Here is a 23,443-nt window from a genome sequence, read left to right as displayed (position 1 = left end):
GAAGGCTTGAGCTGTTCCTGACAGAGAGGTCTCAAGATGAATGAATTAGCTGAGGGACACCAAAACCACCATCAAGACCAACTGAAGCCAGCTCAGGAAGGGATACAATTGAGTAGCAGGATGGGTGGTACACCAACAGAATCCCTATTCTGTCCCAGCCACCCACATTTAAGTACACATTGCATGGATGCAAACATTCCACTGAGGCATGAAGTAAGGAGCTGAAGTAGAAATTATTATGCCCAAAGACCTTCTTTTCAGTTTTAAAAAAGAGAATACAGTTGGCCATCCACATTTGCAACTTTGACTTTTGCAGATTTGATTATTTGTGGTTTTGATTAATATGTTCTCTCTAGGAATCTCTAGGTTCTCCAGTGCAACTTTGCCAGACATTGACCATAGAGCTGCGCTGGGAGAACCTAGAATTTCCTAGCAAAAACACTTTTCTAGGCATTTGTAGGTCCTCCAGCATGATTCTATGATCATGGTAGGGGTTGACCACCGAGTTGCACTGGAGGACCTGGCGATTCCTAGAGAAGTGTTCTCTCAGGTAAAAAGAATAGTGTTTTGGTTTTGGTTTTTTGAGGTTTTACCACATTCACAGGTGTCCTTCACTCCTAAGCCCAGTGCATTTGGAGGGACCACTGTATTACCATTTGTAATATTAAACTACAAAGCTAATCTAGATATATGGGTTTTTGTTTTGTTTTGTTTGTTGCTTGAGGTCTCGAGGTCAGGAGAAAGCCAATTTAAATGTGACTTCCAATTCCCAAATCCTGAAATACTAAATATTTTGCATCAAGATGAACCAAATGGGTCACACATGTAAATCTTCCTTCTCCCTATAATTAATTCTAACCAGAGGAGAGGGTACTCCACAGAACAGAATTCTAGACTCCCTAAGTATGGGAAGGATTACTCAGCTGTTAAGCCAGACACAAAATATTTTTATTTCCCTGCTTGTCATACCTCAATCCAAATGAGCAATAAATGAATTAGAAAAGCTATAAATTAGAAAAGTACTTCCTAAAAATTTATTAACACATCTGAGATTCAAGGTAATTCCAATAGTGGAGGGCTGTATACCAGTCCATTCCAAATGGTCTTATTGTCAGAACTGCAACAATACTTAACACTGAAAAGTCAAGAATGCCTCACAAGTGGCAGCAGTAATAGTTAGATAGTTTGAATGACCTCAAGTGTCCTTTCTTGTGGTCTATCTATCCTGATCCCTCTGTTATGTCTTTTCACCTCTTCTCTTCCTGTCAGTTCTCTCTTAGTTCTTACCTAGAATGAAAGCTAGATTAAATCAGGATCCTAATTAACTTTCTTACTTTAGAATGGAGTTTAGTTTGCTTCACTGCCAATGTCTTTGTACCTTAATCAGGATCTAACCACTGCATGCGCTCTATCATTACCTAGTCATTTAGAAAGGGTATAAAATAAATTCCTGCACACAAACCACAACAGCCATTAACACAATTATTTTCTAGAGCAAACCATCCCAATTTTCTCCAACAAAAGTTCCATTCCAAATGTGTCCTCAAATACCCTGACAGATCTCACATGTTCTTTATCACAGATGAAGCCCATGCATCTCCTCCTGCTTTTAATTTTTTGAACCCTACCTATTTCCCACATCTGGGCTAGGAAAACAAGATCAATACAGGAGACAGCACAAGTCTGATTAAGAAGATTTGTAGGACATACCTGACCTTGCACTATACCTTACCTCTAATGTAGACTGGCCACGCACAGCTCTCATGACTGCTGGGTCTCCCAGGTCATTTCGTTCTTCTGTTTCTTCACTTATATGATCCTCTTCCTGCTCAGCCATGGCTGCTTCTTCTTCCTCCATGGCATCACAGACAAGCTGCGGCTCAGTGTGAGGACTTCCATTATCTGCCACATCTTCTAGCATTGGCTCTGTATCTGTAGCTTTAGATTTCTCCTCTTCCACAGCTTTGGACTGCTCTTCACCAGCAGCTGATACCATCACCTCCTCAAGTTCACCCATAGGAGCCTGCTCTGGATCTATAACCAGGACTTTTGCCCCATTCTCATCTATGTAAGCTTTTGAGAGAGAAAAACAACATTCCAGATCAGTGGCAGAACACAAGGATCTAGAAAGACACAACCCCAAATGCAAGAAGTTCTCACATAGCTAAAATCCCAAACTGGTTGTATCATAACAAGCCGAATTATGGTTGTTGTGCTCAGCTTGTTTAATGCCTGAACCCATCCTCACAAACAAACCATGGTTTATTCAACAGCCACAGACCAGCCACTGTTATTATTTTTGGTTTACAAACCTGCTTTCTTGTATATCGAATCAAGAAACAGAAGCTTGTCCCCAGCTCCCACCTGGAAAAGAAATTGACAAAGAAACGGGACAGAAACAGTCCTAAAGGAGAAATGAAGCCCCTCTAGTTGGTATGGTCTATCAGTGAGATAATCTTAGCTAAAGCAACAACTACAGTTCACACAAACCAGGGTTTAGCACAATATGTGAATATAGCAGTGGGAGGGGGGAGACAACTTGATGCAACCTTTATTGTTAGCCAACAATGATAAAAGAAATATCACACTATACCTCTTTAAAACCATTTTTTTTACCTGATGAGGTGATGTCAAGTTAATATAAAGAAATTTCATCCTCTTCAGCTGTTTTGTCAACCACAGGTTCTTCATCCATCATAAAGAAATCCTCCGGATTAGTTAGTGAAACAAGGAACAGAATCCAACCTGCATTAACTTCCTCTAGGAAAGCAAGGAACCAAGTCAAACCTCTTCCAAAGCAAATAGGCAACACCCTATCGGAAGCAATGTATGAACCTACCCATATTTTCCTAAAATACCTGACCTACAGAGGAGTGAGGCAGTGGGGAAAACACAACTGGCTCAAGATTAATGTCTTCGTTTGATACTACAAAGGCCAGTACAGAAAGGCCAAAATAAAGCTGCTTTGGGTCAGTTTGGAGGTATGCTGTTTCCCTCTTAAGAGGGAAGAAGTAGCACCAAAGTGCTACTTAGGACCAGAGCATGGCTTTGGCATGGCTCTGACCTCTTAGGATGCAGGACATTGAAACTTTCGGTGCACAAGGGAATAAACCAGGATCTGGGGAAAAGAGAAGTGAAAAACTAGTGGTTTGAGCGATTGGTGAAAACTCTGGAGAATAGAGATTAGCACACAAACCCATTGGGTGACTTTGGGCGAGTCCACACTCTCAGCCTCAAGAGGACCATGGCAAACTGGGTCTGAGCAAACTACCAAGCAAACCCTATAATAGTTCGCCTTAGGGTCGCCCTAAATCAGAAACGACTTGAAACTGCAGAAACAATGGTTGGAGGCTGCTTTAACTGCCCTGGCTCAAGGCTAGAGCATCTGGGAACTTAGTTTTGTGTGAGACATTGAGCCCTCTCTGTCAGAGAGCCCAAAACTACAGTCCCAGGATTCCCGAGCATGCATTGAGCCCCATGAGTGTTAGAGATAGACCTTGCACCACACTGGAGCCAAAAGTGCGGTTTGGCGCCGCTTTAACTGCCCTGGCTCAAGGCTATGGAATTCTGGGAAGTGTCGTTTGCAGCAGCAAACGACACTTCCAGAATTCCATAGCCTGAGCCAGGCAGTTAAAGCGGCCCAAACCGCACTATGGCTCCAGTGAGAAGCATCCAAGGGCCTGCCCTCAGAAAACACCTCACAAAATGGCTTCCCTTCTCCTCTCTTACAATTCTCTGGCTTCCACTTCGCCCCCTTCCGCCATTTTGCGCCGGCCCTTCACCCTCTCCTTCTCCTTCTCTCCTCAGGCGACGTCTTCCTTCTTTCCTTCCTTCCTTCCCCGCCATTCTTTTGAAGCGACCTCGGAGGTGGGGCCTTCGCCCCTTGGCTTCATTTAAACAAATATCCCTATTAAAAGGCTTGATTTTCATACTATGGCCGTCAAAAAGTCATTTGTTCTGTCAACTAAACCGATTACAGTTACATTAATTATGGGGTTACAGACTTGTTTTTAGGGCAGCCCTAAGGAAGAGGAAGCGGCCATGGGGTTTTCACATGGAAATGTTAGTTCAGAGGGGTTTTTCTTGTTGTCTCCTCAAATGTAAGGAAGCATAAGGAAGTGGAGTAAAGTATACTTTATGTTTTGGGTGGAAATAAGTTGAATGAAGGCGTAAATGTGGAATATTATGATGGAAATGAATGTATATATTTTGTTTGATTTTAATAATAGAGAGAAAGGAGAGAGGAGAACGTGATGCATCCAGCTAATGGCCATGCGATTAAGGCTGCACAATAGAAGTATAGTGTCAAGATCAAGAGTAGTATAGTGCCACCCATTCTGCTCTGGTCAGGCCCCACCTGAAATACTGTCTGTGTCCAGTTTCGGGGCACCACAGTTTAAAAAGGACGTTGAGACACTGGAGCGTGTCCAAAGGAGGGCAACTAAAATGGTGAAGGTTCTCGAAACCATGCCCTATGAGGAACGACAAGGAGCTGGGGTGTTCAGCATGGAGAAGAGAAGGTTAAAGATGATATGATAGCCCTGTTAAATATTTGAAGGGATGTCACATTGAGGAGGGAGCAAGCTTTTTTTCTGCTGCCCCAGAACAACAGATGCAAGCTACAGGAAAAGACTAGAGATTCCACCTCAACATTTTGGAGGACCTTCCTGACAGTAAGGGCTGTTCGACAGTGGAACACACTCCCTCATTGGAGAGTAGTGGAGCCTCATCTTAGAAGTCTTTAAACAGAGGCTGGATGACCATCTGTCAATGGGGATGCTTTGGTTTAGATTTCCTGCAGGCAGAAAGGGGTTGGACTGGATAATTTTTTGGACCCAACCCCAGAGTCCCAGACATTGGCCAACATGGCTGAGGCTTCTGGGAGCGGAAGTCCAAAAAACTCTTAAAGGACACAGTTTAGGGACCAATTAGGACTTCCATAGAAAGCCTCATTTCTGTGAAGCTAACAGTGGCCCCTGTTACTGTGCCTTTTAAGAGACTTTGTTTGGACTCTGGACTCCAAAATCCCTTAAAGGGCACAGTTTGAGAACCACTGGGATAGAGGCTATGGCTAATTCTGCATAAAGCTGAGCTATCAATAAGGCAAGTGAGTAGGTTGAGTGACCTCTTAAAAGCCTGTGAGGAAAGCTGTAGTGCTCTCACACTCATGCAGCCTATATTTGAAACTATTGTATTGCACTGATCCACCAATGGCCCCATAGTTTAAGGTCCATCACAACATTTCAGGGTTGATAAGGTTTATACTTTGGACTCTGAGATCACATTCCCTTATCCATCGTGGGTCCGAAACACACTGCAGAAATGATCCAGTCTGAGAAAGCTTGAACTGCTCTGGCTCAGGGCAAGGGAATTAATAATAATAATAATAATAATAATAATAATACATTTTATTTCTTACCCGTCTCTCCTCATGGCTTGAAGCAGGTTACAACATAGTTAAAACACAATCATTATAGAAAATACACACATAAAGCTGCATCTGTATGCAATATTTATATCACAACACATAGGGGCAATAGTTAAATATAAAATTCATGTTTAAAATTCATAATTAATTAATCCTGGGAAGTGTAGTTTTGTTGTCACCCCCATTGCTCTCACAAAACTACAGTTTCCAGGCTTCATTAATGATGAAGTTTAATTAATTACCGTCCTATGTGTTGTAATTGTTTTGTGTTTTGTAAAGCATTGAGCCAGGGCAGTTTAAACAGTCTGAAAATGGATTGCTTCTGCAGTGTGTTTGGGACCATAGCCAATGTTGTGGAAAGCCTTTCCTGATCATGCCTCATTCCTTTCAGCTCCCTTTTCTGGGAAGCCACCCTCCTTTTCCCATAAAGGGAAAGGGAAAGCGAAAGCCACATGGCGCGCGACTGCGCATGTGCTGGAAAGCCCCTTTCCCTCTTCTCTCCAGCTTGCGGAAAAACATCTGCCCGGTTACTAGTGACGTAAAGGAAACCCTTTATTGCTATTGGTGGAGGCGGAGGAAGTTTCCAGAGTGCGCAGAGGAACCTGGAGAGAGGCGCTGGATTTCTTTCTGGAGGAGAGAGAAGAAGGGAAGCCTGAGTTGGAGCTGCAGCCATGGCCCAAGGAGGACCTTTCCTGCCCTGCCTCGCCTTCCTGCTCTGCATCTCTGCCCTCCAAGCCATAGACAGTAAGGCTTCCTCTTTATTTCCAAGCTAAAAGGACTTAAATCAGTAACTTACTTTATCACCCTGACTTTCTCCTTCTCCATTCCCACCTTTAGTCCAGGAGGAATGTCAGACTGTCCTCCATTGGGAGCATCACTTTAAGATGCACTGCAGAAATAATCCGGTTTGACACCCTTTTAACTGCCCTGTGGAATTCTGGGAACTGCAGTTGGTTCCAGTCCCTGGGACTTTGTTTACTTCCCTGTCTTGGTTTCTTTGATCCTAAGGGGTTGCCCTTGACTTTTCCCTGCTGAAGTTTCAGTCCTTTTCTTAAGAGTCCGATGAAGATTCTTTCCCAACGAACTCCCTTCTTCCCGTCTCTTGGATGGCGTTTCCTAGGTCCAAAACACACTGGAGAAATGATCCAGTTTGAGACCGCATTAACTGCCCTGGCTCAATGTTAGGGGATCCAGGGAAGTGTAGTTAGTCCTGGCACCAGATCTCTATGACAAATAAATAAATGTAATAGTAAATAAACTTTATTCTTATAGCCCGCCTTTCTGCTGCAGCAATCAAGGCGGTTTACAGGACTAGAGTATGTTGGAATAATGCATACTTTCATATATCGACCCCCCCTCCCCTTTGAAAAAGGATTAAATACAATACAGTTTAAAAATTAAACCTGTTCAAATGACAGCAAATTTCTATTTTCAATTTGAGAAGGCTCAATGCCTCACAAAACTACAGTTCCCAGGATTCCCCAGCATTGAACCAAGGCAGTTAAAGCAGTCTCAAATTGGGTTATTTCTCCAGTAATGTTTTGGACCTCTCTCTTTTATAGAGAAATAAAAACCTGGAGGGTGAAGATGTGTGTTAATACGGTAAATGTGGCCTCTGGATTGTTACCATCCTTCAGAGCCATGTTGACAGTTTGCCTCATTGTTTGTTGTTGTTGTTGTGTGCCTTCAAGTCATTATATATTCGACTTATGGTGACCTTATTCTGGAGTTATTCAAGATTTGGCAAGATTTGTTCAGAAGGGGTTTGTCGTTGCCATCTCCTGAGGCTGAGAGAATGTGACTTGCCCTTAGGGGTTTTCATGGCAAGATTTCATCAGAGAGGGTTTGCTATGACCATCCTCTGAGGCTGAGAGAGTGTGACCTGCCTTTATGGCAGCCCTAAGGGAAACCATCACTGGGTTTTCTTGGCAAGATTTGTTCAGAGGGGGTTTGCCATTGCTGTCCTCTGAGGCTGAGAGAGCGTGACTTCTCTAAAGCCACCCAGTGGGTTTCATGGCTGAGCCAGGATTCGAACCATGATCTCCAGAGTCGTAGTCATAGAATCATAGAGTTGGAAGAGACCACAAGGGCCATCCAGTCCAACCCCATTCGGCCATGCAAGAACTCTCAATGAAAGCATCCCAAAAGATGGCCATCCAGCCTCTGCTTAAAGACTTCCAAGGAGGGAGACTCCACTACACTCCGAGAGAGTTTGCTCCACTGTCGAATAGCCCTTACTGTCAGGAAGTTCCTCCTAATGTTGAGGTGGAATCTCTTTTCCTGTAGCTTGCATCCATTGCTCCTGGTCCTAGCCTCTGGAGCAGCAGAAGACAAGTCAGCTCCCTCCTCAGTCCAATGCTGAAACCACTACACCACTCTGGGGGCAATTAATTTGGGCCCCCAAACCTGCCCTTGACTTGGACATGAGATCGACTTATAGTTGAATGTATGTGGCATGCAAATATTCCAAATTCTGGAAAATAAAATCCGAAACACCTATGATTCCGAGCTTTTGAATAAGGAGGCTCAACATGTATTGACATTAGCAAATTATCATCTCATTTTTGATGAATTGGCAATTACTTTGAAAATGTTTGTGCTGGTCTTTGACTGTAATAATCAATTCTATTCTGTTCTTGAAAATGTTTGGAAAAATTCCTTACTGTGCACCTGCTAATGAAATTGTCTTTGAATGTACGTATATTAAGTTATATAAAACACTGATACCCGTCTAGTAAACAGGATGATTAAATAGCATTGTCTTCACTAGTGATTTAAAATGAGATTTAGTCTCATAGAATCATAGAGTCTCTTGGAGAAAAAGTTTAAATCGTTTTGATTAAATCAGTCATGCTCAAAGAGCAGGCACTGTTGCGTATTGGTTTCTGCATGAAACCATGGCCACATTTAAATGATAGCTTGGGATACACCATTCTCCTAAATGGTTTAACAGGTTACTTCCTGTTGAGATCAATTCCACATCTCATGATATTTCTAGATAAATACAGCTTATGTGTAGGACCTTGTGTGTATTCATGTGCCTTGAATAGAGGGAATTTGCAACTGCTAGTGGGTTCCCACACCTCATGCAGATGCTGAAAGGAGTACGTAATGTTTTATTAGGAATCATGCTTACCCATATATACACAGAGAGAGTTCCTGGACCTTTCTCTAAGGAAGCTATGGCCTGTTACAGACTACCAAAATAAAGCTGCTTCGGGTCTCTTTGGAGGTATGCTGTTTAAATGATGCATGCATCCTAAGAATCCGGAAGCTGCACCAAAGCTGTACTCCAGTGCTTAGGAATGGAGTGTGGCTTTGGCGCGACCTCCGGACTCTTAGGACCCATGCATCATTTAAATAGCATACCTCCAAAGAGACCCGAAGCAGCTTTATTTTGGCAGTCTGTAACAGGCCTAAATCTTAGAAAAACTGGGCAGTATCTGGTGTGCAATATGACTCTTTCTGCATAGCTAAAAAATGGCCGAGGATAATCCATGTCTATTTACACCTTGTTTTCCATCTCTCCGTTGTTCTTGCAGAGGCTCCCAATGTGCAGGTGTATTCCCGCCATCCTGTGGAGATAGGCAAGGAAAACACTTTGCATTGCTATGTGGAAAGGTTTCATCCTCCCAAAATCGATATCACTCTCATGAAGGATGGCGTCCCAATCGAGGATGTGCAGAAATCTGACCTTTCCTTTAAATCCGACTGGACTTTTGAGCTCCTGGTCCATACTAAAATTGTTCCTGATGGAAAATCAGAGTATGCCTGCAAAGTGAACCACAGCAGCCTGTCCAGTCCAAAGGTCTTCAAGTGGGGTGAGAGCTTTATTCCTTTTCTTTTCTTGTCTTTGTTTTTATATTCCTTTCTTTTCTCAAGAACCAGTGTGGACAGTTGTGCTTTCTAGTTTGCAGTCTTTCAAGAAGGCTGTAATTCTTCTGTCCCAAGACCAGTAGAACAAGCTGTGTCCTACCCATGGAACAAAAAACCCTATACATGGTCATTGCGCTGAGTTGCAATAAAGTGGATGTGTTTTGGGACAAAAAGAAAATGTCATTGCTAATACATGCAATGCTTAATTGTAAATGTATACATTTTCAGTCAGTCAGTCAACCTTTATTAGGCATACAGAATACATTTTAAAACAACAATTACAAGTTATGAAGTCCCTACTGTTAACCTGTGTTATATGTGCTCTTGTATAAAGACAGAAATACATGTAACCACTGTTCAATGTTATTGCGGAAAATGTCTGTGTAATGGTTTCTCTCTTCCATGATAGCACATGAATAACTGTTACAACGGAAGAATTATAGCAAATTGATCATTCTTAATACATTTCACCTGAGGAAAAATGATCACATAACATGTATACGTCATTATTAAAATGTTATAAGAAGAAAGCAGATCTCACAACTGTTTGCTAATCCACATTAGTTTTTGACAAATCTGTTTACTTAGATTGATTTTTAACTTGCAGTGTTGTGTGTCATTGTATCAAAGTTTTTTAACACTCAAATGGATTAATTTTTATTTTTGCTGTATTAATTATAGTGTCTTTTTCTTTGACACTTACAAGTTTTCCTTTGCTACACTGTTTTATCCCATTTACAATTCCCCTTCTCTCTCCCCCCTCCTCTTTTTGGTGCTTGTTCTTATAATTTGCCTGATACTCTTACATCCTTACTGATCAAGATTTCTTCCCCTTTTTCTTCTTTATTGATTAGATATTTTGTCCGATGAGTTCCATTGTTGTATTCAACAAATTCATTAAACACATCTCTTTTAAAAATGAGAATCTGAATTAATACAGAAGGTATACAGAATAGTTCTGCTTTATTTTATTTTTGATATAACCATCACTACTTGAAAGTAGTTGTATCTCTTATGATTTTTCCTAAAAATTTTAAATGAATACTACAAATGTCAAGTGACAAGAGGTCTTGCCAGAAAGCTGTTTAACCACTTCCTGTTGTTTAAGATAAGACTGGTTGAGCCATTTGGTTATATTTCTAGGCTGCATATGAAAGGGGTTGTTCTCTGGAAGAGCAGTAACAATTCATTGAACACAGTCTTGCAAGTTGCATGAAATGCATAGGCACTGAATTCTAGGCCTTATTTAGGCCCAGTACACACTGCTAGGAAGTGCTGTCTTGGTGGCGATAGTAGGGCTTGGGATGAGGCACCAACCGCCTGGTCTCAAGCCCTACTATGTGTGGGCAGTGGCTTGATGGCGGTGGCCTGTCCACACAGGCACCACCATCTCTACATAAGAGACGCACAGCATCTGCACGTCACTGCACATCCGTTACATCACGAGTGCACCGGTGGTCTGTACTGCACCCTTATTAACAATACATACTGATACTGTTCTCTTTTACAGATCAGGATTACTAAACACAGGCTCTCAGAAGTAAGGTAAGGATCTTGGATAAAAGTTATAGTTGATGTGAATTTGATGTACGTATGAAAAACCGATTTTATTTTTCTCTCTTTAAAAACATAGTTAACAAAATAATATGAATAATTTTTGTGTCTGACCACTTTTAAACAGAGAGTGAAGACAAGCATGATTTTCAAAGAGGACAAATATTAAAGTGCATACTATATTACTGAGTTGTGGTTCTTTGCTTTGTATGAAGCAATTAACGTCCGGTATAGACGAGCGAAAAGCGCCATCCTGTGGGTGGGGTAAGGGCTGAACATCTCCATGCTCAAAGCCTTCACTGCGCTGCCTGGGTGCCATCTTTGCACACACCCATACAGACAATGTGCACCATGATGATGCCCCTTTGGCGCAGGGCCCAAACGGCATGGCATCAAAGGGGTGTGATCAAGCCACACGGCAGCAGCAATGGCACCCTTTTGTGGGCACAAAAAGAAGCCAGAAACACCTGCTTCTTTTTGTTCTCTGTGGCGGCCGGATAGGTGCTGCAGCATGTGTTTGCCAAGGCACCGATCCAGGGCAGAAAAAGGCCCTAAGTTGCTGATAGAAATCTGTATTTATAAAATTAATTTGGTATAGGCAGAAAGTAAACATTTAGATGTTTATATTATTTTTCTAGTTGAGAGTTTTCCAAATATGTATAAAATGTCCTTGGTACTGTACAAACTTTAAAAAGAACAACAAAATGGCCTCTAGTCATAATCTTACAGTCTACTAGTCATCTTTTTTTTTTTAAATAGAGAAGCAAGAGAAAACATAGAGATTGCTGTATTAATTCTTCCTAAAATCAGATTACTGGTACTCTACTATAACAGTTATAAGAAAAGGAACCATCTCCTGGTGAAAGGCAAGAGTGTACAGGACTCTGTCCTGGCAGCACAGATTCCCAGCCTTTAGGGTGAGCACAAACAGTTATGCCTGCTGGGTTTTTAAAAGTTCTTTGGCATTGTTTTCTTTGGCTTCATCCTTTAGATCCTTTGTTACATGCCCCTAAGTTTTACCCTAGACTTATCCATGGGTCTTATAAAAATCCATAATTTTGGCCCCAGAACCTGTCCTCTGCTTATAGATGAGGCCAATTTACAGTAGAGTATATAAGTACTCTAAGAGGGCTTAGGTGCTGCTGCTCTGACTATTTTACTGTGTTATGTTCAAAACATTGCATAAACTGGAATGATCATCCAAAAAGGGAGATTATGTATACAAGTACTGTAATATCTACAAATGTGGTTGTGGTATAAATATTTTATTTTTTTAAATTGTTAGGTAAAATGTGGTGGTGGTGGTGATAAATAACGGTTGGCATTAATTTTTCAGTTTCAGGTTTTCAGAGTACATTACATGAATTAGCAAGTTGCCATTAAAAAAAAAAACCTGTAAGGGAAATCAGTCTTACTCTCCCCATTCCATATTGTAAAATGGGTGGGCTGAAGCTGTGAGAGTGTGGTTTATCTAAGACTATCTATTGAGTTCATGACCAAGAACTCCCAGGTTCATAACTAAGTCTATCACCCTTCATATTACAGCAACTCTTGTAATATTGTTCAGTATTGAAAATGAATCCACACATTTCTATATCACTTATTCTCATCACAGTATTGAGAGATTAGGCTCAAATAGGGAAGGTAAGGACTACTTAATGCTGATATGCCAACTGCACACTTCCTAAAATCGGAGGACTTAAAGATGTAGTGCACATGCTGTTAAACTCAAGGTTGTACTTCTACAATGCACTCTACATTGGGCTATCTCGCTACCAAGTCTGGAAACTCCAACTGGTTCAGAATGTGGCTGAATAGGTATATTCAGGAATGGCCACATTACTCCAGTCTTAAAGGCACTCTACTGGCAGCCAATTAGTTTCTGGACAAAGTACAAAATGTTAGTTATTACCTTTAAAGCTCTACGTGGTTTGGGTCCAAACTATCTACAGGATTGCCTTCTCCCATATAATCTGCCCTGTACACTCAGGTCCTCTGGGAAATGTTTGCTCTAACCGGCCAGGACTAGACTGGTAATGGTTTCCCAGAGGACTTTTTCATCTGCTGCTCCCAATGACCTGCTGAAGAGATACAACACCTGAAAATGCTGACTGCATTTAAAACAGCATTAAAGACTTACCTAGCCAGTCAATTTTAAATCATGACTTTTTAATCTGTATATGAACTCTTATGAGTATATTTTAATGATTTTATAGAATTTCAATTTAACTGTGGATTTGTGTATCCCGCTTTGAGCCTTGGGGAGAGGTGGGAAAGAAACATTATTGCTACTACTACTACTACTGCTACTAGTTCAGGGGTGGGGAACCTTTGGCCATCCAGATGTTTTGGACTTCAGACCTCAGAAGCTCTAGCCAGCCTGGCCACCAGGAAAGGATTATGGGATTTGTATTCCCAAATAGCTAGAGGGCCAGAGTTTCCTTGGCCTAGTAATGACAACCCAGCATTTGATCCACTGCATGACACTACCTGTTATTTAAAAAAAATCTTATGTTTTCCTTCCCCAGGTTTGAAAAGCCTTGCCTTTTAAAGATTATCAATCCTTAAGCATATTTCCAATTTGTTCCTGCCTGCAACTGATTGCGAAGCTCAGCGGATAGTTTTCTAGGGTTCACACTGGCATCTCCTCATGTACTCTGTGGATTGCTTCTGCTTCTTTTGAAATGTATGGATTTTAAGTAGAGCCACTGTAAGCAAAGCTTGAAGATTGCATTGAAAAATTGCACTATCAAACATGTGTTGTATCATTCATATATTGGCAATTTGAGCTTTTTTTAAATGTAATTTGTTTGTTCATTTGCTTTAATTTCCTTCATTAAATGTTTAATGAAGTTTGTTTCAGTTTCTGCCAGAAATACAGTCAAAGACTTGAAAAGATTATGTAATCAAAATCCTTTTATATATTGGTGATGAATCATTTTCTTATTTGATGTATCTGAAATGCAAAATGATTGGAGTACCCTAATAAAATACAAGTACTGACAGTTTACTTATAACGACTGGTGGTTTTGACTGACTGGTTCACTGCACAATTGTATATGTCGGTGGCGGAGGGCAGTTTTCATACCCATGGCAGGCTGCACTGCCTCGGTTTTGGCTAGAAATCAATTCAAAGTATGACTGTTGGTTTGTCCTTTTTCACTTGTTTGGGCGGGGGAGTGTGTGTTAAAATTTAAAAGCTAAACTCACAATTTTGGGTGATTTTTGACCATACAATTTACATCTGAGGGTATCAGGGCTTACAAAAAGAGGAATAGGGTTGTCCACATATACCCGTGGGTTGCCCAGTGTACCTCTACAAATGTATCTTGTTCTCAACTAAGACTAGAGCCACTCAAAGCTTCCCACTAAGATGGCAAAATGCTAACAGAAGACAGAGAAAAGGCAGAATTACTCAACACCTTCTTTGCCTCCATCTTTTGACAAAAGGAAAAAGGTGCTCAACCTGAAGATAATGGGGCACAGGACAGAATAGGGGGAATGCAGCACAGAATGAGTACAGGAATATCTGGTTAATCTAAATGAATTTAAGTCTGCAGAAGTAATCTCAAAGCCACTGGCAATAATCTTTGTGAACTCCTAGAGAACCGAAGTCCAGGTGAACTTGAAGAGGGCAAAAGTTATCCCCATCTTAAAAAAAAGGAGGGGGAAAATGTGGGCTAGACATGGCAACTGTTGCATGGATTTGTAATTGGTTGACCGGCCAAACCTAAAAACCGGCCAAACCTAAAGGGTGCTCAACAATGGCTTCTTTTTATCCTGGAGAGAAGTGACCAGTGGGGTGTCCAGTGGGGCTCTGTCCTGGGCCCAGTGCTATTCAACATCTTTATCAATGACTTGGAGAAGAGAAATGGGAGCAGACTTATCAAATTTGCAGAAGACACCAAACTAGGAGGAGTAGCTAATACTCCAGAGGACACGATCTAAATTCAAAATGAGCTGAATAACTAGAAAGCTGGGCCAAAGCTAACAAAATGAAATTCAACATGGAGAAATGCAAGGTACTGCACTTAGGGTGGAAAAATGAAATGCACTGATATAGAATGGGGGACACCTGGCTTAAGGAGACAACATGTGAAAGGGATCTAGGAGTTCAAGTAGACCACAAGTTGAACATGAGTCAGTGCGATGTGGCAGCTAAAAAGGCCAATGCGATTTTAGGATGCATCAAAAAAAGTAATAATGCCACGATATTCTGCTCTGGTCAGGCCCCACCTGGAATATTGTGCCCAGTTTTGGGCACCACAATTAAAAAAGGACATGGAGAAACTGGAGCATGTCCAAATGAGGGTGATAAAATGGTGAAGGGCCTGGAAACCAGGCCCTATGAGGAACTACTTAGGGAGCTGGGGATGCTTAGCCTGGAGAAGAGAAGGTTAAGACAGGGATGTAGCCAGGATTTTAGGAAGGGAGGGGTCCAGACTAAGTGCCACCATTATAATGGGGCTTGGGCACAGCGGTGCAGCAGCACACACCATTCATTTTTTGAATGGAAGGGAGGATCTGCACCCCAAGAACCCCCCCCCCCCCGGCTACGTCCCTGGTTAAGAGGTGATATGATAGCCTTGTTTAAATACTTGAAGGGATGTCATATTGAGGAGGGAGCAAGCTTGTTTTCTGCTGCTCCAGAGACTAGGACCTAGAGCAATGGATGCAAGCTCCAGGAAGAGAGATTCCACCTCAACATTAGGAGGACCTTCCTGACAGTAAGGGCTGTTCGACAGTGGAACACACTCCTTTCTCGGAATGTAGTGGAGTCTCCTTCTTTGGAGGTCTTTAAGCAGAGTTTGGATGGCCATCTGTCAGGGATACTTTGATTGGGAGTTCTTGCATGGCAGAATGGGGTTGGGCTGGATGGCCCGGCCTTGCGATCTCTTCCAACTCTTGGATCCTATGAACATTTCTGGGCTGTTTTTATTTCTGTGCCTTATGCTTTGGACTTTGACTCTTATTCATCAGAAACTCCTGGAAGCCCGTACTTTCCCTGCCTGCATTCCTCCACTGCATAACCTTCCTGCCTTTTCCCAGAAAGTGAAAGGAAAAAGAAAAAGAGCCACCAGGCGCATGTGCTGGAAAGCCCCTTTCCCTCTTGCCTCTCCTTTGCGGGGGAAACATCTGCCCAGTTACTGGAGATGTAAAGGGAACTCATTATTGCTCTTGGTGGAGGCAGAGGGAGTTTCCAGAGTGCACAAAGGAGCCTGGAGGAGAGTGAAGAGGGAAGCCTGAGTTGGAGCTGCAGCCATGGCCCAAGGAGGACCTTTCCTGCCCTGCCTCGCCTTCCTGCTCTGCATCTCTGCCCTCCAAGCCATAGACAGTAAGGCTTTCTATCTATTTCCAAGCTAAAAGGACTTAAATCAGTAACTTACTTTATCACCCTGACTTTCTCCTTCTGCATTCCCACCTTTAGTCCAGCAGGAATGTCAGACTGTCCTCCATTGGCAGCATCACTTTAAGCTGCACTCCAGAAATAATCCAGTTTGACACCCTTTTAACTGCCCTGTGGAATTGTAGTTGGATTCAACCTCTGGTTTTCCCAATACAGTCAGCCCTCCACATTGATATAGGTTTGACTTTTAGGTGGGTTTTTTTAAAGTCTGTTTTTAACTTGTGTATATTTTATGTGATAGATAGATAGATAGAGAGAGAGAGAGACAGAGAGAGAGAGAGAGAGACGTTTTAATGTTTGGATTCAAAAACAATTGTAAAGGTAGTATCTGACAGCAGCCTTGGCTCCCTCCGGGGAGAAAGGTGGGATATAAATGAAACAAACAAATAAATAGATAAAGAAAAAATTGTGGATTTGATTATTTGCTGATTCGAACCTCAATGGGAATGATATTGGAGCAATGTGGGTCAGATTCGTGCTCAAATGGAAACGATGCACCCATGATTCACATCCAGACCTGCGTTATAGGTCAGTGGGAATGACCCCTAGGTCTTCCAATGCAATTCTGCCAAAAGTTGACCATAGAGGACTTAGGGCCCAAACAGACAGGCCAAAATAAAGATGCTTCAGGTCATTTTGGAGGCATGCTGTTTAAATGCTCCATGCATCGTAGGAGTCCGGAAGCTGTGCCAAAGCATTCCTAAAGACTTGAGCGCAGCTTTGGCGCAGCTTCTGGCCTCTTAGGATGCATGCATAATTTAAATTGGTAGCTAAAAAACGACAGAGGATAACTCATGTCTATTTACACCTTGTTTTCTGTCTCTCCGTTCTTCTTCCAGAGGCTCCCAATGTGCAGGTGTATTCCCGCCATCCTGTGGAGATAGGCAAGGAAAACACTTTGCATTGCTATGTGGAAAGGTTTCATCCTCCCAAAATCGATATCACTCTCATGAAGGATGGTGTCCCAATTGAGGATGTGCAGAAATCTGACCTTTCCTTTAAACCCGATTGGACTTTTGAGCTCCTGGTCCATACTAAAATCATACCTGATGGAAAATCAGAGTATGCCTGTAAAGTGAACCACAGCAGCCTGACTAGTCCAAAAATCGTCAAGTGGGGTGAGTGCTTTGTTTCTTCATTCTTTTTGTGTTTACATTTTTTCTTGAACACTTACAAGTTTTCCTGTGCGGCACTGTTGTATCCCCTTTACAGTTTTCCTTCTCTCTCTCTGTCACTCATGCTTGTTCTTATAATTTGCTTGACACTCTTATGCCCTTACTGATCAAGATTTTTCCTTTTGCTAAAAATATCATTTAGATATTTTACTTAATGAGTTCGACTGTTGTACTCAGTGATTTCATTGCACACATATCTTTTAAAAACGAGAGTTTTAACTTGCATACATGGTGTACAGAGAAGTCCTGATATATTTTACTCTTGATATAACCACCCCTACTTGGAAGTAGTTATATCTCTTGTGTTTCCCCCTCAAAATCGTAAATGAATACTACAAATGTCAAGTGACAAGAGGTCTTGCAGAAAGCTGTTTAAAATAAGACTGGTGGAGCTGTTTGGGTATATTTCTAGGCTGCCAATGTAAAGGTTTGTCCTCTGGAAGAGCAGTAGCCATTCACTGATCATAATCTTGCAGGTTGCATGAAATGTATAGGCACTGAATTCTAGGCCTTTAAAGTACTGCATATTTTAATTAACAATCTATTCTGATACTGTTGTTTTCTACAGATCAGGTGCATTAAACACAGGATCCTAGAAGTAAGGTAAGGCTATTGGATAAAAGTTGTAGTTGATATGAATTGGCTGCATCTTTGAAAGATAAATCTTACTTTTCGCTCTTTAAAAGATGGGAGATAGTTAACAAAATAAGATGAATAATTTTTGTGTCTGATCACCTTTAAACAGAGGGTGAGGAAAGGCATGATTTTCAAAGAGGACAGTTATTTTGAGAGATGGCCTCTGGTCGTAATCTTACAATCTGTTAGTCATCATATTTTAAAAAAGAATAGAAATTAAAAGATAGTAAATTCAGATTTCTGCATTAATTTTTCCTACAGTCACATGATTAAACTAGATCATTTTAGGGTCGTACTATTCATTAAAGGTTTTGGAGGAAAGATGAAAAATTATCACTCTCTTGGAGTTCTTTGTTATTGCTCTGGCTGTTCCACTGTTTTATATCCAAACCATTGCATACACTGGAAAGACAAGTCAAACAAAGGAGATTATATATATATGAATATTGCAAAATCTTTAGCTGTGAGTGTGGAACAATTATTTTATTTTTAAAAACTGTTAAGTAAAAAGTGGTGGTGGTGGTGGTAAGGATAAATAATGATTGGCATTAATGATTTGAAGCACATTACACGAATTATGAAGTTGCCATCCTTTAAAAAATCCATAACGGAAGTCAGTCTTCATCTCCCACTCCGTATTGTAAAAGTGGAGGCCGAAGTTTAGGAAAAGTGGCTTATGTCAGACTGTGTAGTGAAATCATGACAGGTGAGATGTGAACCAGAGACTTCCAGGTTCGCTACTCAGTCTTTTGCTGTTTATATTGCAGCAAATCATGTAATACTGTTTAGTGCTGAAAATTAATCCATAAGTGTTTCTATATCACTTACCCTTATCACAGTATTGAGAGATTAGGCTAAAATAGAGAAGCTCAAGACTACTTCATGTAAGGATTGGGGACCTTTGGCTGTCCCATTCTCGGAAGCTCTCGCCAGCCTGGTCACCATGGAAGGATTATGGGAATTGTATTCCCAAACACCCTGGAAGGGGAGGGGGACAGAAGATCTCTTTCCTAGTCATAATAAATCCAGCATTTGATCCACTGCATGACACTGCCTTTTCAAAAAGCATATGTTTTTCCCCTTTCCCAGGTCTGAAAAGCTGTGCCCTTTAAAGATTATCAATTCTTAAGCATACTTCTGATTCATTCCTGCTTGCAAGCGGTTGTGGATCTCGACAGATAGTTTTCTAGGGTACACATGGCCATCTCTTCATGTACAATGCGGGTGGCTCATGCTTATTTGAAATGTTTGGATTTTCAATAGAACCCCCATAAGCAGAGACTGAAGATTGTATTGGAAGTTTGCACTAACAAACATTTAATGTAAGCTTCTTTTAAAATAATATAATTCTGTTCATTTGCCTTAATTTCCTTCATTAAAAATTCTGGACATTTGTCTAAGCTTCTGACGGAAAAACAGTCAAAGACTTGAAAAGATTATGTGCTCAAACTTCTTTTATATATTGCCGATGAATTGTTTTCTTATTTGGCATATCTGAAATGCAAAATGATTGAACTACTGTACAATAAAGTATAAATACTAACGTTTTACTCGTAATGACTGATGGCTTTGACTGACTAATTCACAGCAGAATCATATACTATACATTGTGGGCAGAGAGCAATTTTCATACCCATGCCAGTCTGTCTTGCCTCAGTTTTAGCTTCAGGCATCTTTTTTGTTACAGTGGGAAAGTGATTCATGAACTAGATGTACCCTTGATCTGATCCAGCAGCCAAACGTACTTTATGTTCTCCTTTGATGTCAGTAATCCCTGCAGCAAACTTTTACCACCTGCTCATGTTTGTTAGGCTGTTTTTGCAGAAACTCAATTTCATCTCAGTAGCACAAGATCTTTTCCACACCTGCAGCTAGGAACGGGAAGTCTTGTCAACTGCATTGCTTTGACATTATTTTTACATCGAAACATATGTACCAGCACCCCATGTCTTTGGTCAGCTGCCAGGGCACCTTCAGCCTAGCAGTGGAAGACCCACTGCTAGCACATAACACATTCTTCCGCTTCTGGCTTTAAACAAGTCTGAAGGTCCATATACCATTAAGTCTGGGAATTAAAAATGCATCTCATGCTGCTTGGAGCATTGCTGTTACCTTCCACAGCCAAGTAAGCCTGGCCAAGCCCACTTATGTAGGAAAGCACCCATCAGAAGGCATTTTGCTCATGACTTCTTGAGACCAAGAACTAGCCAGAACCCACTGTCACTCTAGTTGCAGACTACAAATATGGACCTCCTGTATCTCATTCTAATTCTCATTCAGACAAAGATATTTTAATCAGAGGTACTCTATCTATTTTTGGATTTCTCTCAGATTCCTAGAATTTAGTTCCAATGGTGTAGTGGTTTGAGCATTGGACTATGACTCTGGAGAGTTTGATTCCCTACTCATGCATAGAGACTGGGTAACTTTGGACAAGTCACACACTCTCAGTTTCGGAGGATGGCAATAAAAACCCCCACTGATGAAAGTGAAGAAAACCCCATGATAGCCATAAGTCAAAAATGACTTAGGGGCTCCAATTATTTTTATTTGTTTGTCATTTATAGTATTTCTATCCAGCTCTTCAGCCAAAAGGCTAGCTGAGCAGCTTACATTTTTAAAAATTAGACATTTCCCTGCCCTCAGACTTACGATCTAAAAAGACAAGACACAAAAGGAGATGGGAATGGCAGTGGGGAAGGGGAAAAGTCCAGCAGATCTTCTCTCCCTCTGATGCCTGGACCATGGCAGATGGACTGGAGGGAGGGCCCTTCTTCTTTTTAGGCAAGGGCAAAAAAAAAAGGTTAATGGAATCCAAACTGATCACATTATTAGTGGCGAGACTGGTGAAAATATGTGATGTGAGTACACATTGCTTTGGTAGGGGTTGAGTCCAGTCAGAAATCAGAAAGGTGCAGTAAATCCACAGAGGAAAGGATCCCAAATATTCTTATGTTGGGAGTGGAGGTCACATAAACCTTAGCATAGCCAATAGTGAGATGTGACATAAGTTCCAGTCTCATGATGGGAGGGCCATGTGTTCCCAAAGATGAATTTATGCCCGATAATCCCATTTTTAATCTTCCCTGCCTGAAACCAGAAAGAAAAAGAAATGTTAAAGAACCAGCATGGTGTAGCAGTTTGAGCGTCAAGACTATGATTGGAGACCAGGGTTCGAATCCTTGCTTGGTCATGGAACCCACTGGGTGACCTTGGGCAAGTCACACTCTCTCAGCCTCACAGAGGATGGCAATAGCAAGCACCCTCTGAATGAAATTTGCCAAGAAATCCCTGCGATAGGTTCACCTTAGGGTTTCTACAAGTCAGAAACTACTTGAAGGCACACAACAACAACAACTAGAGATTATTAAGGGCCTAGACAGATTACTAGTGTTTTAATAGATTAATTATAATCCGATGTGTTTAATCTTGTTTTGGTGGGGAGTTGAGGATGTGATGTATGTTACCATGTATTGTATATCGAATTGGTTTTATTGTAAGATGCTTTGTTTGTTATTAACAGAAAAGTGGAATAGAAATAAATAATAATAATAATAATAATAATAGTTCAGGGAACCAAGGTGGTTAAAAGGCAATGATAGTGCTGATTTTAAGCCATGCAATAGTGGGCCCTTGGTATCTGCTGCAGTTTAGTTCCAGGAGCCCCCCCCCCCAGATAAAAATAATTTATTTGTTTGTATATTTGTTTGTTTGTTTGTTTAATTTATATGCCACCTTTCTCCCAAAAAGGGACCCAAGGTGGCTCACAAGATAAAAACACATAAATTTTTTTTTAAAACAATAAAACAACCTAGTTAAAACAGTATAAAATTAAGATTAAAAACATACCCAAACTGGAAAAAAAACTATAATCTAAAATCCGTGGATGCTCAAGTGCCAATAGATACAATGGTACAGTAGAATGGGATCCCTTATATAAAACCGCAAAATGAAGGCTTGCTTTTTGGAATTTATACATTTTTAAAATATTTTCAAATCGTGGATGCTTGAATCCGTGGATAAAAAAAATCTGTGGCTATCGACGGCTGGCTGTAAATATGTGAAAGGAATTGCTGGAAGGAAAATTGGAAATTAAAAAAAGTAGCAAGCTCAAAAACCAATGGACAGCTTTTTAAAAATAAAACCAATACTTTACATACTATTGAATTATAGTTTTCTGTGAGCTGGGTGGAATCAAGCCTGAATGGTACCCAGCAAAGAGCGCTCTGTACAAGACAGTTAAAAAAGAGAAAGATAGCATTTGAACCTACAATACACCCAAACTCAGTATTCTGTGGGAATACCCCACTGATCCAGCTGAAGGAGGGAATGCCCTTGGTGTGAAACAGTTCTGATGAGATTATGTCCAACCTTATCACCTTACACTTGCATTTTAAACCTAAAATTAGTGCTATGCTTAAAGAGTTGAGTATCTTCTCACATGGAAAATATTTCTGGTTGTAATGTATAAAAGAGACCACAAGGAATATAACCCTGAAATGAAAGAATGAAATGAGACTTGACTGGTTCAGGCATGTTCAGATCTCACTCCAAGAACTTGGTAGTTGAGAGAAAGCAAATAATTTCACAGAAGCCCAGATAGAACCTTCTAGGAAACAGTTGGCAAGTGGCAGTTATCAGTCAGGACGCTAAAGCTGCCCACTGGGGCAGACTGGCAGAGATGTAAGGACCTGCCTGAAAAAGGCCATTTGAAGAAAATAACTGAGTGAGTACGAAATTGACTTGGAAGTGTACAGAATATTCTAGGATAGGATGGGAGAAAGAAGCAGTGTTAGCTTTATCACAAGGCAATGAAGGTTATCGCATCAGTGCCTGAAACGTTTCTATTCTGTTCCCAAAACGTTTCAAGAGGTAACGTTATGGGAACAGATATTATCGCATTCAAAAATGTAAAACGTTCCGAGAATGTTACAGGAATACAATTTACCGCATTTGTCCTTATAGGAAGCGTGATAAGTATGAGAACGTTTCAATATTTGCACATGCGTATTTGTAACAGTGAATTCTTGTTCATGAGTACCACATACACAGAACAAAAGGCTTTTATAAGGAGATATTTGTGCAAACACAACCTAATCTTTTTATATACAAGATACATATAGACACACACACACACACATATGTATATACACATATAGTCCGCAATCTATATATACAAAAAATTATATATATATATATATATATATATATATATATATGCATATATATGTATATATTGTGTGTAATATATTTATATTATATATAATATATATTTTGTATATATTACATATTTAAAATATGTATATTGTATATATATTGTATGTATACTTTTACACACACACACACACACACACACACACACATATA

General features: G+C 40.8%; 4 protein-coding genes across 9 annotated transcripts in view; 3 read left to right on the top strand and 1 right to left on the bottom strand.

The window, feature by feature from the left end:
• Positions 1 to 23,443, bottom strand: part of PATL2 (PAT1 homolog 2) — a 741,315-nt gene that overhangs the window by 17,379 nt on the left and 700,493 nt on the right. For all 5 annotated transcript variants that reach the window (XR_006104671.1, XM_042475641.1, XM_042475638.1 and 2 more), the window contains exon 3: positions 1,733 to 2,073. Coding sequence is in view for 4 of the 5 variants with exons in the window: in XM_042475641.1 (XP_042331575.1) it covers positions 1,733 to 2,073 (341 nt within the window). In the remaining variant the exon portion in view is untranslated. The remainder of the gene's footprint in view (positions 1 to 1,732; positions 2,074 to 23,443) is intronic.
• Positions 6,016 to 19,619, top strand: LOC121934807 (beta-2-microglobulin-like). 2 transcript variants are annotated; one of them, XM_042475677.1, is made up of 5 exons: positions 6,016 to 6,109; positions 16,131 to 16,193; positions 17,105 to 17,383; positions 18,009 to 18,043; positions 19,166 to 19,619. In XM_042475677.1, exons 1-4 carry the CDS (start codon positions 6,100 to 6,102, stop codon positions 18,020 to 18,022), a joined length of 366 nt encoding a protein of 121 aa, XP_042331611.1. In that variant the 5' UTR covers positions 6,016 to 6,099; the 3' UTR covers positions 18,023 to 18,043; positions 19,166 to 19,619. The 2 variants fall into 2 exon arrangements, with proteins under 2 accessions (XP_042331611.1, XP_042331610.1); XM_042475676.1 differs by lacking the exon at positions 6,016 to 6,109 and having other exon boundaries at positions 16,036 to 16,193.
• Positions 6,032 to 13,868, top strand: LOC121934806 (beta-2-microglobulin-like). The gene is made up of 4 exons (XM_042475675.1): positions 6,032 to 6,172; positions 8,971 to 9,249; positions 10,815 to 10,849; positions 13,387 to 13,868. Exons 1-3 carry the CDS (start codon positions 6,100 to 6,102, stop codon positions 10,826 to 10,828), a joined length of 366 nt encoding a protein of 121 aa, XP_042331609.1. The 5' UTR covers positions 6,032 to 6,099; the 3' UTR covers positions 10,829 to 10,849; positions 13,387 to 13,868.
• TRIM69 (tripartite motif containing 69) overlaps positions 18,761 to 23,443 on the top strand; it is a 15,380-nt gene continuing 10,697 nt past the window's right edge. The window contains 1 exon segment of the mRNA XM_042475651.1: positions 18,761 to 18,782. Within this exon segment, the coding sequence (XP_042331585.1) occupies positions 18,776 to 18,782 (7 nt within the window). The 5' untranslated portion in view covers positions 18,761 to 18,775.

This window comes from Sceloporus undulatus, chromosome 6 (genome assembly GCF_019175285.1).
Source record: "Sceloporus undulatus isolate JIND9_A2432 ecotype Alabama chromosome 6, SceUnd_v1.1, whole genome shotgun sequence".
Classification (NCBI taxonomy): Eukaryota; Metazoa; Chordata; class Lepidosauria; order Squamata; family Phrynosomatidae; genus Sceloporus; species Sceloporus undulatus.
Note: the sequence above shows the minus strand (reverse complement) of the source record. Positions and strands in the feature narration are given on the sequence as shown.